General features: G+C 37.8%; 1 protein-coding gene across 4 annotated transcripts in view; it reads right to left on the bottom strand.

Moving 5' to 3' along the window:
- Myom1 (myomesin 1) overlaps window positions 1-16213 on the bottom strand; it is a 139136-nt gene that overhangs the window by 73682 nt on the left and 49241 nt on the right. For all 4 annotated transcript variants that reach the window (XM_048806491.1, XM_048806490.1, XM_015482521.2 and 1 more), the window contains 4 exons: window positions 12776-12937; window positions 6077-6218; window positions 3446-3645; window positions 1848-1904 (listed from right to left, as the gene is read on the bottom strand). In XM_048806491.1, coding sequence (XP_048662448.1) covers window positions 1848-1904; window positions 3446-3645; window positions 6077-6218; window positions 12776-12937 — 561 coding nt within the window. The remainder of the gene's footprint in view (window positions 1-1847; window positions 1905-3445; window positions 3646-6076; window positions 6219-12775; window positions 12938-16213) is intronic.

The raw sequence follows: 16213 nt of genomic DNA on the forward strand, positions 1-16213 counted from the left end.
CCAAATGTCTTCTTTGATATAAGGAGAGTAACTAAGAACAGAGTAGGGTCGAAGAGCATGAGAAGAAGCTTAATATTAAACAGGGATGAGAGGTGGGAGGGAAAAGGAGAGAGAAGGGAAATTGCATGGAAATGGAAGGAGACCCTCAGGGTTATACAAAAGTACATACAAGAGGAAGTGAGGGGAAAGGGAAAAATAATACAAGGGGGACAAATGAATGTCAGTAGAGGGGGTAGAGAGAGAAGAGGGGAGGGGAGGGGAGGGGAGGGGGGATAGTAGAGGATAGGAAAGGCAGCAGAACACAACAGTCACTAGTATGGCAATATGTAAATCAATGGATGTGTAACTGATGTAATTCTGCAATCTGTATATGGGGTAAAAATGGGAGCTCATAACCCACTTGAATCAAAGTGTGAAATATGATATATCAAGAACTATGTAATGTTTTGAACAGCCAACAATAAAAAATTAAAAAAAAAAAGAAAAAAAAAAGATAGAGAAAATAAAATTCTAGAGATTCTAGAAATATATTCATAGGCATTTAGTCATTTGACTTTGACAAGGCAAATTCAATGGGAAAAGGGCAATCTTTCCAATAGATACAGCTGAAATAACTGGAAAGACATACACAAGTAATAATACTAACAATGATAATAACTAAGATCCTTACTTCACACAGTCTAGAAAACATTAATTTGAAATGGGTCACAGATTGAAATATAAAAGCTAATACTACAACATTTCCAGAAAAAGAAATAGAAAAAAAAAGATGTCAAATGACACAAAAATATTATGAGGGAAATGCAAACCACAACCACAAAGAAATACCTCTGTGAACCCACTGCAATGGCTAAAATTAAAAAGACTGGTCATACAAGTACTAATGATGGCATGGAACAACTGGAAGTCTCATCTAGTGCTGGTGGGAGTGTAAATGGTACAATCATTTTTTTAAAAATATATATTTTAGTTTTAGTTGGAAATAATACCTTTATTTATTTATTTATTTGTTTGTTTGTTTGTTTGTTTAATATGTGGTCTGAGGATCGAACCCAGTGCCTAGCATGTGCTAGGTGAGCGCTCTACTGCTGAGCCACAACCCCAGTCCAGTACAATCGTTTTAGAGATCATTTAGCAATGCCTTTAAAAATTAAACATGCACATGTCATATAACCCATCCATTCAACTCCTAGGTATTTATCCTAGAGCACTGATAATGTATATGTCCACACAAATACTTAAGAATGCTTTTAATAGTGAATGGATAATTAATTGGAATGAATTGATACACGCTTCAACATGGATAAATCTCAAAATAATTACACCAAGTGAAGAAAATCAGACAAAAATGAGTATGATTTTATTTATCTAACATTGTGAATACGAACTATAGTGACAAGAAGCAGATCAGTTGACGGCCTGGAGATGGGGCAGGGGTGAAAAAGGAAAATCACATAGGAGCATGAGAAAATTTGGGGATGGGATGGATATGTTTATTATTTTGATCATGGCCATGGCTTCTGGTGGGTACATATGTAAAATGTATCAAATTGTACATTTATTGTTTAAGAATTGCATCTCAATAAAGTTTAAAAAACAAAATGTGATTCTCTGGGGCTTTGAAAGTATGACTCAGTGATAGAGTATTTGCTTAGTGTGCAGAAGGCCCCAGATTCAAGCCCCAGTGCTGTCTCCAAAATGTGATTTTCTGATCTGTCACTTCATGATCTCCAGATTTAGAATACCTTTCCAAAGAATCTTAAATCATATACACTGTACCCTCTATAGCAAAAGGCAAATTGCAGAGCAAAACATTGGCAACAGTAGCCGGGGAAGCCAGTTTTTACCTGTAGGTTCCTCTTCAGTGACAATGATCTGTCCAGTCCAGGGTGCTGAAGGGCGACCTGAACAGAGACAAAAATAAAAATAACAAACATTCACAAATTCCATTTTAAATGTATTGATAAATTGATAAACTGGCTGGATTAGTCACAAATGGGTTTGCCGTTAGTTTACTTTTGTATTTTCCCAACAAATCTTACCAAGCATGTGTATGGTATTATGGGGGGCATGGCCCCTATCTTCAAGAGATTCACCATCTGCTAGAGTCTAGGATCTTCCTGAACGGACTGAGTCCACTTTTCTGGAAATGTACTTATACAAGTTAGGTATATAACATGTACGCATGTAACTGTTCAATATGGATCTCCTGAAATATGTAGGCTTTCTTGTCTCTTCTTAAGAGATAGCTTGTATTTTGGGGAAAACGCTTCTAGAACAATTAGAACAATTATAAGCCCCCAGGTTATGAAGATAAAAAAGGACAGGGAGTATCCATCCAGCAATAAAACTAAGCAAAAACAATTTTTCCAATTACATTTTGAGGAGTGTTTTCCACCAAGGAAATTAGTTTAGATTCAGAGTAAAGAAAATAGAAGAGACAGGAATAAAGTTAGAGAAAAAATTCATTCTGCGATCCTCATAAACATCAGAAAGAGAACGGTTCAACTTCTGCTTCAATCAGGGGACTTTTGGCCACAGTTTGTACAAAGACAAGAAGCTATTAAAGAAGATAACTTATCATCAACTCAACCAAATCTTATTTTGGTTGGAATTTTAAAATAGGGGTAAATGAAAGGGTGAGATGAAATTTGTAAATTTTGGAAAGAGGGAGGGAATTTTCAAATCCAGGGAAGTCTGAGGGTGGGTGAAAAGTGATTAGAGAATAATCAAGAAGTCTGATTAGACACAGGTACAGGGAAAAGGTGACATTATTTTGCCATGCCATTACATGTAATTAAGGTAAAGAATAACACTGTAAATATGGAATAGAACTGTAATCCTCCATTTGGGATTTTGTCCCCCTTTAGATATTTGGCAGTATCTAGAGACAGTTTTGATCATCACAATTGAGGATCTATGTTCCTGGCATTGAGTGGTAGAGGCAAGGAAAGTTGCTAAGCATCCTGCAATGAATATATAGGATACCTCCAACACAGAGTTATTGGCCTAAAATGTCAATAGGGCCAGGGGTGAGAAGCATAGTATAGACTGAAATTTTACTACAAAATAATTCTTGTAATGTCATTTTATGGTTCCCTTTATTGTGGATGAGCTAATAATAAATAAAATGAATAAAAATGCTCTCCAGGCTATTTTTGTATTTCATTCCACACGTAATGCCTGGAACTCAGATTAGCAAAGTTAATTTTCTGAATAAGATTTAAAAAAATAAAGCCCATATGAGAACGGGTGACTCAAAAACCAAATATATCTTATGTTTTCAAGCTTCTCCCTTGTCCCATGATTTTCTGATGAAAAGAAGGATTTCTTATTCTCATCTCCCTCTAGTGGAAGGGAAAGGGGTAACCTTGCAATGAAACCTTCTGCAGTTATTTTTTTTTAAAGTTTAAGGATGATCCTGAAAAAAGTGAAAAGTGCTTACTTTTAAGTCTAGCTTTTTCAGCGGGATCCAGTGCAGCCACAGGCTCAGAAACTCGAGATGGAAGGCCTATTCCAGTTTTATTCACAGCTCTAACTCGGAATATATAGGAACGACCTTCTATCAATCCAGTGACTGGAAAACGAGCAAACTTCACAGGTGTGTCGTTGCATTGAGACCAGCAATCTGTGCCCACCTCACATCTACGGGAAGGAACATGATTGACAAGAATATTACAAGAAGTATGGCTAAATCAATAGCGCCAAAGCTACAAACCCACCTAGTTGCTTCAGATCATCTCTGTTAAATATCAGCATGGTTTGCTACTGATTTAAACTGCAGGCACTCAGTACCATTCAAATGTAATGCGTCTTCTTCAATAAGAAAAAAGGAGCCTCTGATCTTTTCTGAACTCCAAAGTAGGGAGCTAAGAAGTCTCGAATGCTAAGTGTAGGAGTCTGGGGGAACAAGAAATAGGTAGGTTTCTATCATCTTTACTTGGGAGGGTGAGTCTTATGGGGACACATCTCCTGGGCTGATGACTTTAATCTACCATTTGTGATTTTTTTTCTTTGTCTTCTTTTTAAGTAGGTTTTTATTTTTAGGAAATGAAGCATTATTGGGAAGGTGGCGCCTTTAAAAAAGATAATTATTTGCAATGTAGTTTGGAAAACAGCTCAACATATTTTCTTGATGGTGACCACATCCTGTGTGGGTGGAATGGTGAAGAGGTTAGTGTCCTATGTTTGTTTGTTTAACAGATGAGATTGATTAGAGGCAGGGAGATTTCCAGGGGGAAATTAAGTACTTGGAAACTGATTTCTAATTGAGTGCTTTTACAGCAGCTGGTACCTAGGGATAAAGGGCGGGCAGGGGGGAGAACTCCTCCAGAGACAAATATGATATTTGGCTATTAGCCTGATTGACAGAGCTTTAGAGACTCAAACTGTGATTGAGTTGTGCCATACTAGGATTAATGCATCGTTTTTTACAAGCAGAAAATGGCACTTTTAGTTTATATCACTTCCCCATATGACTCTATGTCCAAAATATATGGTTCCCAAATGAAGCTCACGAGCGTGACAGTGCCAGTGCCCGTGCAGAGGAGGCTGGGGAAGTCTTCCCTTCTTCATCATCACCTTCCATTCTTTGAAGTAGACACTAGGCATTTTCTTCAGTGTTAATATAAAGGACTATCTCAATCTTTCCTCTGTAGAAATTCTGGAGCTTCTCTAGGTGGGGCATGGTAGGGAGCTGAGAGGACAGTTCTCCAAACCACCCTGGTCTCCAGAAGTTCTGCTAGGACTCATTCTCCCTCTTCCTTTGCAGACACTGTCATGGTGACACAGTGATACTAGAGGGTGCTTTCTAATCCTCATGTGGGCAGAAAGAAAAGTAGAGGGCCTCCGATCTAGAAACTTCTACAGCATGTTGGAGCAGAAAGAACACAAACCTATAGCCAGGTTGATATGTGTATCCCAGTTCTGATACTCACTACTTACTGTTAGAGATGTGAGGGTTTTGTTGTTGTTGTTGTTTGTTTGTTTTTTATTATAAGGGATTAAACCCAGGGGTGCTTAACTATTGAAAGACATCTGCAGTCTTTTTTTTTTTTTTTTTTTGAGACAGGGTCTCACTAAGTTGCTTAGGCCCTTGCTAAATTGCTGAGGCTGGCTTTGAACTGGAAATCCTCCTGCCTCAGCCTACCGCGTTGCTGAGATTACAGTCCTGCACCGTGCTGTACCTGACTAATGTAAAGTCTACTATACCTTGGTACAAAGCCCTTGTAATATAGTAACACAGATTAACTGCCCCTTGTGGCTTCCCCAATCAAAAATGAAAAAAGAACTATTTGAATAGAAACTAAGAGAAAAATGTACTTAGGCCAATAATCTAAATTTATTGTCTATATTGTTCAAACTCACTGGATAATTAATGTGTAAAACCTAGTTACCATAAAAACTAGGTAACTAGCTACAGTTGTGGTAGAGCATTTGCCTAGCACAGGTAAGGCACTGGGTTCAATCATCAGCACCACATAAAAACAAATAAATAAAATAAAGGTATTGTGTCCATCTACAACTAAATTTAAAAAAAAATTGGAGAATGTAAATAGCAAGAATTTATAGATAAAAGCATCATTTAATACTGCAGAGTTTTGTTGTTATTTCTTGTATAACTTGAAACTGCACCCTGTAATTTAGATAAAAATTTGCATTCCTAAAGTCAATATTCTTAAATTACTGACATACTAGAAATATAGACATCAAATATATAAAATATCAGATATTTCATTATTAAAGTGGCCTCTCTAAAGTCTTCCAATTTACAGTATTCTTGCCAAGTTGGTGACATGCGTGGTCAAATTTAAGAATTTCTCTTTTGAATTGAGGTAAATTGGTAGATAAGAATATATAGATATAGATACGTGTGTGTGTTCACGTGGGCGTGTGTGTGTGTGTGTGTGCACGTGTAGGTAGAAACAAAGAGAGAAAGATAATGAGGATGAAGGATGAAGGATGGAGGAAGGGGATCAGAATAGAAAGTCTTTCACCTAGGAATGAAGGGAGAAATCAAGTGTGCATCTCTACGTAGTGTCAAAGAACGCTAACTGAAGTTCAACTAGGCACTAACTTATCAATAAAATATCCCAGGATAGGGCTCCCTCCATCTACAGCTGGCTGCTTCCAAGAGATGATGATGTAGTCTTTGTTGGCATCCAAGCACACCACATCCAAGGGTGAGGCAGGGGCTCCTTCAATCTCTGCATCAGCATCTGTGGAGACAGAGAAGAATCCCATCAGACGTCTTCCACGGGCTCTGCCAGCTTGGCAGACTGAGGTCTTGATGCACACATTTCTTACCAAACCACCACAGTGGCTACCTCTTTGGCTGTAATAGAGCAAGTTTCAAAATTTGCAATTTGTTTACCACCATAGCAATGTGTGCTTTTCACATCAGGGAGAAGAACATTATGTTAGAAAACAGAAAGTGCTCTGAAAAGGACCCACGACCTTTGCCTCATGACTCTTGCTGCCCAAAATGTTCCAAAAGAAAATTAATGGTAGATGTCAGAAATTGCTCTTGGACAAGTCACTTGTGCCAGAATTTCTGTTCTTAAAACGTTGATTGTGCAATGTTACTAAGAATCTATGAAAGAGTCCTAAGGGGACAAACAGCTCCTTCTGCCACCTTCTGGGTACATTCACAAAGAGAATAATAACCCATGCCCCATTCTTATGCTGGGCATTACCACTCTGACCAGAGAAAAGAAAACATCCTTTTTAACTGAATGATTGCTCTCAAACTGAAGATACTTGGGAAAAGAACTCTGACATATATCTACATCTAAGCCTAGTTTATCTGAGTTTAGTAAAAGTCCAGGATAATACAAGAAATGAAGGCCGTGAGTGTTTATGAAATGGGATCCTCTGATAATACAGTCCACTCAGGCACAGCTAAATTAGTGAATCAGAGCTGCTTTGAGGAGAAGAGGAGTCAAAATATTCAGTAAGCAACTTTTTAAGTGAGAATGATTAAGACAAGAAGAAAAGTCTCTGGAGGAAGGGTCCACATGTGCCAACTCTTCTTGGCATTTGACCAACACTCTCATAAATGGAGTCAAGTAGGAAGAAAGGCTGAGACATGTGGGAGCCACTCACCCAAGAGAAAACACTCTTGTTGACCGAGCAAACACTGTCTTTCCCTCTGATCTATACTCTGTAGCTCTTAATGAGTTACTAAGATATTTGATAACATGGCAGAAATATTTGCAGACTTCTGAATTTAATAGGTTTGCATTATCTGTGAAGAGCTCACATTGTTTGGATTATGCACATTCTGTTTCATGCCCCATAAACCAGCAGGGAAGTGTCTCTGGGAAAATATCTCCGGCAGATGTGCTATAGGAGAATCTAATTAGAAGTGAGGGCAGAATCCTTTGCATGCCACACGACAGGAAATGAGCGTTTGGGGGCAGAGAAATGTCTTTCCTTCCAGGCTTTGAAGCACTGGATGTGGGGAGCGGGGCTGTTGCTGGTGAAGGTAGAGCAGAGTTAGAGTGGAAGAGGCCCTAAGTGTCAGAAGAGATAATGTTAGAAAGCCACTCAGCCTCCAGGGGGACAGCAGGCAACCTGTAGCCATGTCCTTTTATTAAAGGCTTATAACATAACAACCAGCAACCCCTGCATGGATGGAGCAGAATTCAGTTAGCTGAGTGGACATTACACTGTTGTACGACAGCAGGGATGTCTAGAGGACAGTAGGCATAGGGGAGCCACTTTCCAGCATTTGTATGACATTGTTTGCAATAAGCCATTCATGAGACGGGCTTAATGATCTTTCCAGTTACTCATTCATTTATTTATTCATTCATTCAGTTCTCTTCTGGGGCTAAATACAAAAGTTCTCAAGAAGCCACAATAGAATGGGATAAACAGAGTCGTCTTGAAATGACAAGAGCACAACAGGGAAGCAACATAACACAGTGTTTGGTTTCCAGTGGCTGCTATGTAGCACCGACCCACAGAACTCACTCAGTGAACATGAACCCTCTCCACCCATCTGCCCTGCTCTCTCCCAGCCCTCCAAACAGCCAAATGTTCTGTAGATTTGATTACCCTGGGCAAAGATTAGCTTGCTCTTCTTTATCTTTTGACCTCTGACACAGACTACTAATAACTTTTTTCAAAATGTATGTAATTCTATTGTTGATCTATTATAAAAATAGTGCATGATTGTAAAATAAATAATAATAAATATTGTTTAGCGCTCCTTTAATTCCATACTTTAGAGATAACTACAACTAATATTTTGGCATAAGTCTAGGTTTTTTCCTATATATATAAGCTCAAAAATGATTATTTTTGAACTAAAATAAGATTGTATTATATTGTTTGATAGAGACATAAACTTTTTCTTGATAAGTCTCTATCAATAAATATAAGTATATATCATTATTTTTTGTATTTCATTGTTTACATAAAGCATGCATATACTTTATCATATACTTTATTATACATATAAATATGTATTTACATATATATCATATACCACACACACACACACACACACACTTTCATATACCACATATATTCATGTATACGTATACACACACTTTACAACTCCCATATTGATAGATATCTAGATTTTTTTTCCAGTTTTCCCAAACACAAACATTTTTTTGCTTTTTTCCATTGGGTTCCTAGAACTAGAATAGTTGGAAATGTGTGCTTTTGATATACAGTGGCAAAATACCTTCAGAAAAGTTGGGCCAATTTATATTTACCAGCCATGTCTGAGAGTGCCTGCCTGTTCCTCCATTCCCTAACCCCAGGATTTTAAAAGCTTTTTGATTTTTCCTATATGGGAGATAAAAATATTCTTATTTCAATTTTCATTTCTTCAGTTACTTTTTTCATATACTTATTTTCCATTTGCAATTATTCCTTCATGACATTTCTATCCCATACTTTATGACTATCATTCTACTCATCTGTTTCTATGTGTGTGTGTGTGTTTGCACCTGTGGCAGTGTGTGTGTGTATGTGTGTGTGTGTGTGTGTGTGTGTGAGAGAGAGAGAGAGAGAGAGAGAGAGGGAGAGAAAGATCATCGGCTATCTCTGGATAGTAGACAACATATGGATGGCTTTTCTTTAATTTCTTCTTTGCTTATACATATCATCTATATTTTCACAATGAACACATATCTATGTAATAAAACAACCTTGGCCAAATGTGTGAAGTTTTGCAAAGTGTTTCTGCAGATACCTGATGCTTTATACACTAATTATGCTGGTGCAGAAACTATTTTCTAAGCAGCAAAAATACCAGAGTTATTAAAAAACTTGAGATGGTTTCATGAAGCTTAGTGGATACAAAGTTTTAAAAACAAAGCCTCAATTAAGACTCTTTGGCAGCTGGCAAAGTGATCTAGGCTGAGGCTTGAGTTCCAGGTCAGTGAGTTCCAGGTCAGCCTGGACAACTTGATGAGATGCTGTCTTAAAATAAAATTAAAAAGGGCTGGAGGTGTAACTCAGTTGTAGACCACCTGCTTAGCATGTGCAAGACCCTGGGTTCAATCAACCAGTAATACTAGAAAAAAAAGAAGAAAAAGCTACTTTGGAAGTTTCTTTAAAAAGTTAAATATAAATTTATTATATGATCCAACAATTCTACTTGTGATTATGTGCCCAAGAGAAATGAAACCATAGGCCCACAAATATGAAGACAAATGTTCATAGCAACATCATTCATAATAACCAAAAAGTGAAAAAAATCCAGCTATCAACTGGTGAATGTATACACAAAACAAGGCACATCTATACATTGGAACACTGCAAAATTATTACAACAAAAATATTACAAGATGAATGAACCTCACTACATGTTGAATGAAAGAAAGCAGACAGAGAAGGCCACAAATATCCAAAAATGTCCAGAATGGCAAATCTGTAGAGACAGACAGTAAATTAGTGGCTGCCAGAGGCTAGACTGAGTATGGGAGAGAGAAATAGGCATCAGATTAGGAGTGATAGAAATATTCTAAAAGCGGGGTTGGGGTTGTGGCTTATCAGTAGAGCGCTCGCCTAGCTTGGGCGATGCCCTGGGTTCAATCCTCAGCACCACATAAAAATAAATTAATTAATTAAAGATATTGTATCCAACAACTTAAAGAAAAAGAAAAAAGAAATATTCTAAAAGTGAATTGTGGGTGACGGTTGCACAATTTTATAAACACATTAAAGGTCATCAAAATGTGTATTTATATGAATGAATCTTATGGTACATAAATTGGACCTCAATAAAAATGTTTAAAAGACCCTAACATACATATCATTTGAAATAAACTTATAAGTTACAACCTTTTCTAAGAGTTGTTAAATTCTCAGTGCAATAGCTGAAATGGATCTTTCCATTTATCTACTCGATCCTCTCACATCAACATCTGATAAATTTTAGAATTTTTCCATTTCCTTCATTTGTGAATTTAAAAATTGGCTGAAGTATGAATTTCAAATTTTGACACCTCTTTCCTGCTTCCCAGTCTAGTTAGGCATGCAATCTGAGCAAGACACTGTGAAATGCTGAGGAACCCTGGACCATGTCAGGATTCCCAGAAAAAGTCCACGCAGGAAGCACAAAGGTATGTGGTTTTTAGAGTACCTGGAGATGCTTGCTAGTTCAGCCAAGACAACTGAGACCAGAGGCAAAGTCTGCTTCTTCAGCCCTTATCTAACCAGATTTATCCAGGTGGGTTGGCTCAACAAACGGACTTGCTGATGAGTTCCAGTGAGTCAATTTCACTGCAATTTTGCAGAAGGCTAGCTCCTCTCTTTCCCTGGCAATGCTGGACTTTGCCCATGATGCTTTTGTGGAAGACAAAGACTGCCACATTTTTCAGATGTTGTAGATATTTCTATATCTTTTTCAGTGGCTGGTCTGCAGCAGATTTCAATGATTATTTATTACTGTTTAACACGATGGGTAGAGTAGACTGTTAAGTGTCCCCAATAATCACTCTTCCTGTTTCTCTTGGTATTGGAACCTCTGAGCTGGGAACACCCTGGTCCCCTAGAGGGACTAGACACCCAGGGTGGGGGGCTGCTTGGTACTCCGTGTTCACAAGCAGATGTGATGTGTGCCACTCTGCCTCTCCCCCTCCACTTCCTTTCCCTTCCTCTCTGTAAGCTGGAATGGGAACCTGGACAGCATTGTGGGACAAAATAGAATAATGGGACCCAAGATACTGAAAGACCACAGTGAGCAGAGGCATCTGGATGACCACCTACCTCTAAACATATAGACATGAGAGAAATAAACTTTTTGTTGTTTCATTTCAGCAACTTAACCTGTACCCTAATTAAAATCCTGGGTAATGTGTTAGAAGACCTGTATCCTAGATCTACTTCTGCTCCTGAGTAAATTTCTGTACTTATTTGAACCTCAGCTTCTGCATCTTAAAATTAGGGGTTGGATAGAATGGGAATCCCAACTATCGTTGTGCCACAAACCGCTTGGATGAGCAGATAAAACCTAAAAGTTCCTTCAGAGAAGAATACCTTTGAATGCATAGAATGAAATACATGAGATTACAAAAGAAATCAATTATATTTAAATACAGTTCTAATCACAGACCTTATGGTCTCTGTGGGCCCCAATTCAGGGCACCTGAATAGACATTTGATCAAAATGTCTCTGAGTTTATGATTCTATCTAGTGCATACGAGATAAAAATTAGTAAGTCTGTGTTGTTTGTAGTTTAATTTTTCTGTGTATTATGATGCTTTGACATCTTCATAAACTTCCAGGATAGCCAATGTTTAGGGACAGCAAAGAGTGCAGCCAGGAATATGCCTTTGATGTGCTAATCAACCAATCCAGAGCCATACATCCACCATCTGGTCCATACATCTAAGGAGGCATAATTTCTCTGCCCTCAGCATCCCTGGTCCAGGTACCAGACAACAAGAGACCATCCTTGGAGCTCAGAGCCTACCAAAATTAACCAAAGTAACCAATTTTCAACTCTTCACCTTGCTCTACCCTGTCTTTCCTGAAACGACAATAAAGGTCATAGGCTAGGCTCTCTCCTTGCTACGGCTTCTTCTGCCTCCTGACCAATCAAGATGCCTTCCTATGTGGCCCTGCTGTGCCTCCTGTTTCTAGAATCTGTGAGTACAATAAGCTCTGTCTTTCTTAGTTTCTCCTGTGTCTCCTCTTGTGGCTGTACCTAAATGACCATCACACTCAAGAACACAGAACACCCCCTGGCAGCCTCAAACTGTTAACTGTCATCCGAAGTGCTAGGATTCCACATTCCACTTGTATATATCCAATCCATTCAAGACACCACTGAAAAAAAGAAAGCTTCACCAAATTGACAGTTATAGAATTAAGGTGGCACCTCATTTCCTAGATCATCAAAACCAAATTCGTAAAGAAGGGGCTGCAATGAAATATTAAATTTCCTCCTTGACATACATATTAAACAGTGAGTTCCAAAATAACATATCTTCTTTTGTGGCAGCTTCTACAAATTGAGATGGCTTTCTACTTCATGAGAATTTAGCATCTCTACTCAATCATTTATAGAAAACTCACTGAAGGTGTGGGAAATCCATGATCTGGGAACCAGTTACTGGTGTATTGGTGCCTTCAGGGATCACCTTTTATACTAGATCTGATTTTACCTAAAATGAATACTCCTATTCCAGATAATCTGGAAGAAATTTCAAATGGCTCTCTCATCATTACAAAAACATGTTTGGATAAATTGATTTGGGACTTGGTGTTTTAAATATGGTTGGGTGTACTCCTTTTGCTAGGTCTTACCTCGAACAAAGACATAAGCGCTATATTGTTCATAATATTCTCCCATTCGAACACGGATTGTATAAAGGCCTTCATCTTCTTTGTTGAGATGAGAAAATGTCAGCGTTGCCCGATCTCCACTCCAGTGTGTTTGCACCCATTTTGATGGAGAAATAGGTGCTCCTAGAAATTAAAAAAACATAAGCAAATTAATTGATTTCCCCCCTCTATTCCTATTTTTCTTCCCTCCCTCTTTTTTCTCCTTTCTATATTGAAAGTTATTTGACACTTAGAGGAAGTCTCTAGATCTTTAAGACCGTCTGCCATCTTTACATTAGCAAAAATACCAGACAGAGGTGAGGACCCTGGGTCAGACACATAATTTGCATTGCTCAGTAGAAAAATTAAACTGCCAACCCCCATGTTCCAAAGATAGAGGAAAAACTCAGTAAAAGGTATTAAATTATAAGATTTTTGCTTTGGAGTTTTTTATTATGTATAAAACATAATAGGGGGTCATACAAACTGCAAAAAATAATATTTTGGTGTCATAATTTTATATACAATAAACAATAGTACTAATGGGTCATCTTGATAAGATATTTATGGCTTTTCTGCAAATTTATTTACAAAATGTATGCTTTGAGCAACTTCATTTTTAATCAACATAATCAAAGCAATGTCAATCACTCTGCAAATGCAAGCTCACTAATGAATTTGATTAAGTTTTTATTTAGAGGATTTTTTTGCTGGTTTAACTGTTACTGGAACAGTTAATGAGTATAATGTAGGCTATGACAACTTTGGGTTAACTTTTGGAAAGTCTTTTTTAAAATACAAATCTTAGTACTCTAGAACTGATGATTCTGGAGAAACAATTTTTCTAAAAAGATTTAACTCCACACAAATCAGTTTCACATAATTCTGAATTTAATTTTAAATGTAAATTCACACAATTGCATTTTGATATTTTCTCTGGCATGTCCTCTAACATGAGACAGGCATATAAGAAATCAAAAAATGATCTGTGATTTTTATATAATTTGAAATACTTGTTTATGCTTTCTATTATTGTATCTAATTACAAGGAAAAGTAAACTTTAGAACTGTCCTCCTTGTGTAATTGGTTCACCCAAAATTCATATGAAAATCATGTTCTTTCCATCAAATCCTAGAATCTTTAAATTCAATGTAATTTCTTTTCTTGTCTTTTGTGCTGGTGATTGAAAATAGGGGCGCTTTACCACTGAATCACATTCCTTGTCCTCTTTTTATTTTTTATTTTGAGACAGGGCCTCACTAAGTTGCTGAGGCTGGCCTTGAGCTTGTGATCCTCCTGCCTCGGCCCCCCAAGTTTCTGGGATTATAGTGTGCACTACCCCACTCACCTCAATGTGTATTTCTAAGCCTCAAAACCAGAGACTCTAAAGTCTTTGAAGAAGTCTAACTGCCTTATGCATGTTATTGCAATGTCCATATGTGTGCTTTTATATATAATATTTAACTGACAAGGTTTATTGCTTGCTTGTTTCTGTCCCAGTGCTGGGGAGTTAATCTATATGCAAATTCCATAGAGATGAGTTGTGGGGACAGAAAGGGAAGCTGGCTTTTTTGCAGAGTGATTGACATTGCTTTGATTATGTTGATTAAAAATGAAGTTGCTCAAAGCATACATTTTGTAAATAAATTTGCAGAATGTCCATACTATATCCTCGGTAGAATCCCTCCTTTCCTCTGGGGCCACAGCCTAGTCACCATTGCTTCTGGGGATGGTGCCACTGCTGTTGCTAATTCCAACCTGAGCCAGGTCCTGGTCCCCAGAAGCATATTAAAACCCTCCATGTCCCAGACCGCCCAGGTGCTCACATACATGCCTGAAAGTCAGGGTCATTCCTTGGTGAGTGTGCTACCCACAGTCCACCACACTGAGGGCCTGAGCCTCTGTGTGGCTGCACTGCCACTTAGTGTATGTCCTCTAATTATGTACATGCTCCATAGACCCATGGGACTTCATGTATAAAACACAAGTTCAAAGATAATATGATTAACAATAGGGCTGGGGTTGTGGCTCAGCGGTAGAGCGCTTGCCTAGCATGTGCGAGGGTTTGGTCCTCAGCACCACGTGAAAATAAATAAATAAAATTAAAAAGGTATTGTGTCCAACTACAACTAAAAAAATAATTTAAAATGATTAACAATATTAAGATGGTGATAGCAGAGCATTAAACCAAGCTCAAGTCCCCTTCCAGAGTGGTCCTGTGAGATAGCACAGTTTGCATGCCCAAAAAGTCAGCTCTAAAAGGGTCTATTTCAGTCCTATCACTTTCATTAATGAATCACTTAACCTTTCTGGGCCTTAGTTTTTTGTTTTTTCTTTTTTCATAAACAAAATGGAATTTGAACTATCATCAAATCCCTAATAGGAAATACCACAAAGCAGCCTCATTAACTATTTTTTTCTTTTACTTTTCTATGTATTTCTGAAGTTTATTTTATAAAACAGTTAAGCAGAAAAAAACTGTCTGATAACCTTACTAATGACACAGAATAGCTATGTGTGTCTTGAATTTTACATTAAAAAAAACCCTTTATTTTCTTTCTTTCTTTCTTTTTTTATGTGGTGCTGAGGATTGAATCCAGTGCCTCACATGTGCAAGGCAAGCGCTCTGCCACTGAGCTACAAACCCCAGCCCCGAATTTTACAATTTTTAATAACTTTAAAGTCTAATCTTCTCTAGAAATAAACTTGGTGAAGAATTTTAAGATAAATTAAAAGGGATGATGAGAGTTTCCAGGTCCATTTGTTATTCTTTCTGTGACATATCCTCTGTCAGTTGAGAGCTAACACAGGACTTGCCTTGTACCTAAGGGGGAGTTGGATTCTTTAGCAGCCATGCTGTTTTTCAATATCCAGACATAAAGGGACACAGAAAGGTCAGAGAAAGTACAAACTTTCCTAGGAGTTTTGGTTTTCAGTATTAGAGCTCATGTTTCAGCAATGTAAGAAGAGGCTCGGGATAATGAAAAGAGCTTGGGCCTCAGAGTGACCACCACCAAGTCTGGAGATCTCCTGCTGACAGAATTTGTCTGTGTGATTTACTGCAATGCTTTATTCTCTCCAGACAGTTTCAATGTCATCATCTATTGGGTGAGATAACCTGGTGTAGAAACTCAGTACTTTGGATCTAATATTTAGGATGCTAATTTAGATTGTATTATTTTTTTTTAAATATTTTTTTAGTTGTTGTGGGACACATGCCTTTATTTAATTTATTTTTATGTGATGCTGATGATCGAACCCAATGCCTCACACATGCTAGGCAAGCGCTCTACCCCTAAGCCATGACCCCAGACTCAAGATTGTATTATTTAGTAAGTTCAATGCTTCAACTAATCATCGTATTTTGATAATTTTTTTCCCTTCCCTCCCCTCCCCTCTCCTCCCCTCCCCTCCCCTTT

The sequence above is a fragment of the Marmota marmota genome, unplaced genomic scaffold, assembly GCF_001458135.2.
Source record: "Marmota marmota marmota unplaced genomic scaffold, marMar, whole genome shotgun sequence".
In the NCBI taxonomy this organism is placed as follows: Eukaryota; Metazoa; Chordata; class Mammalia; order Rodentia; family Sciuridae; genus Marmota; species Marmota marmota.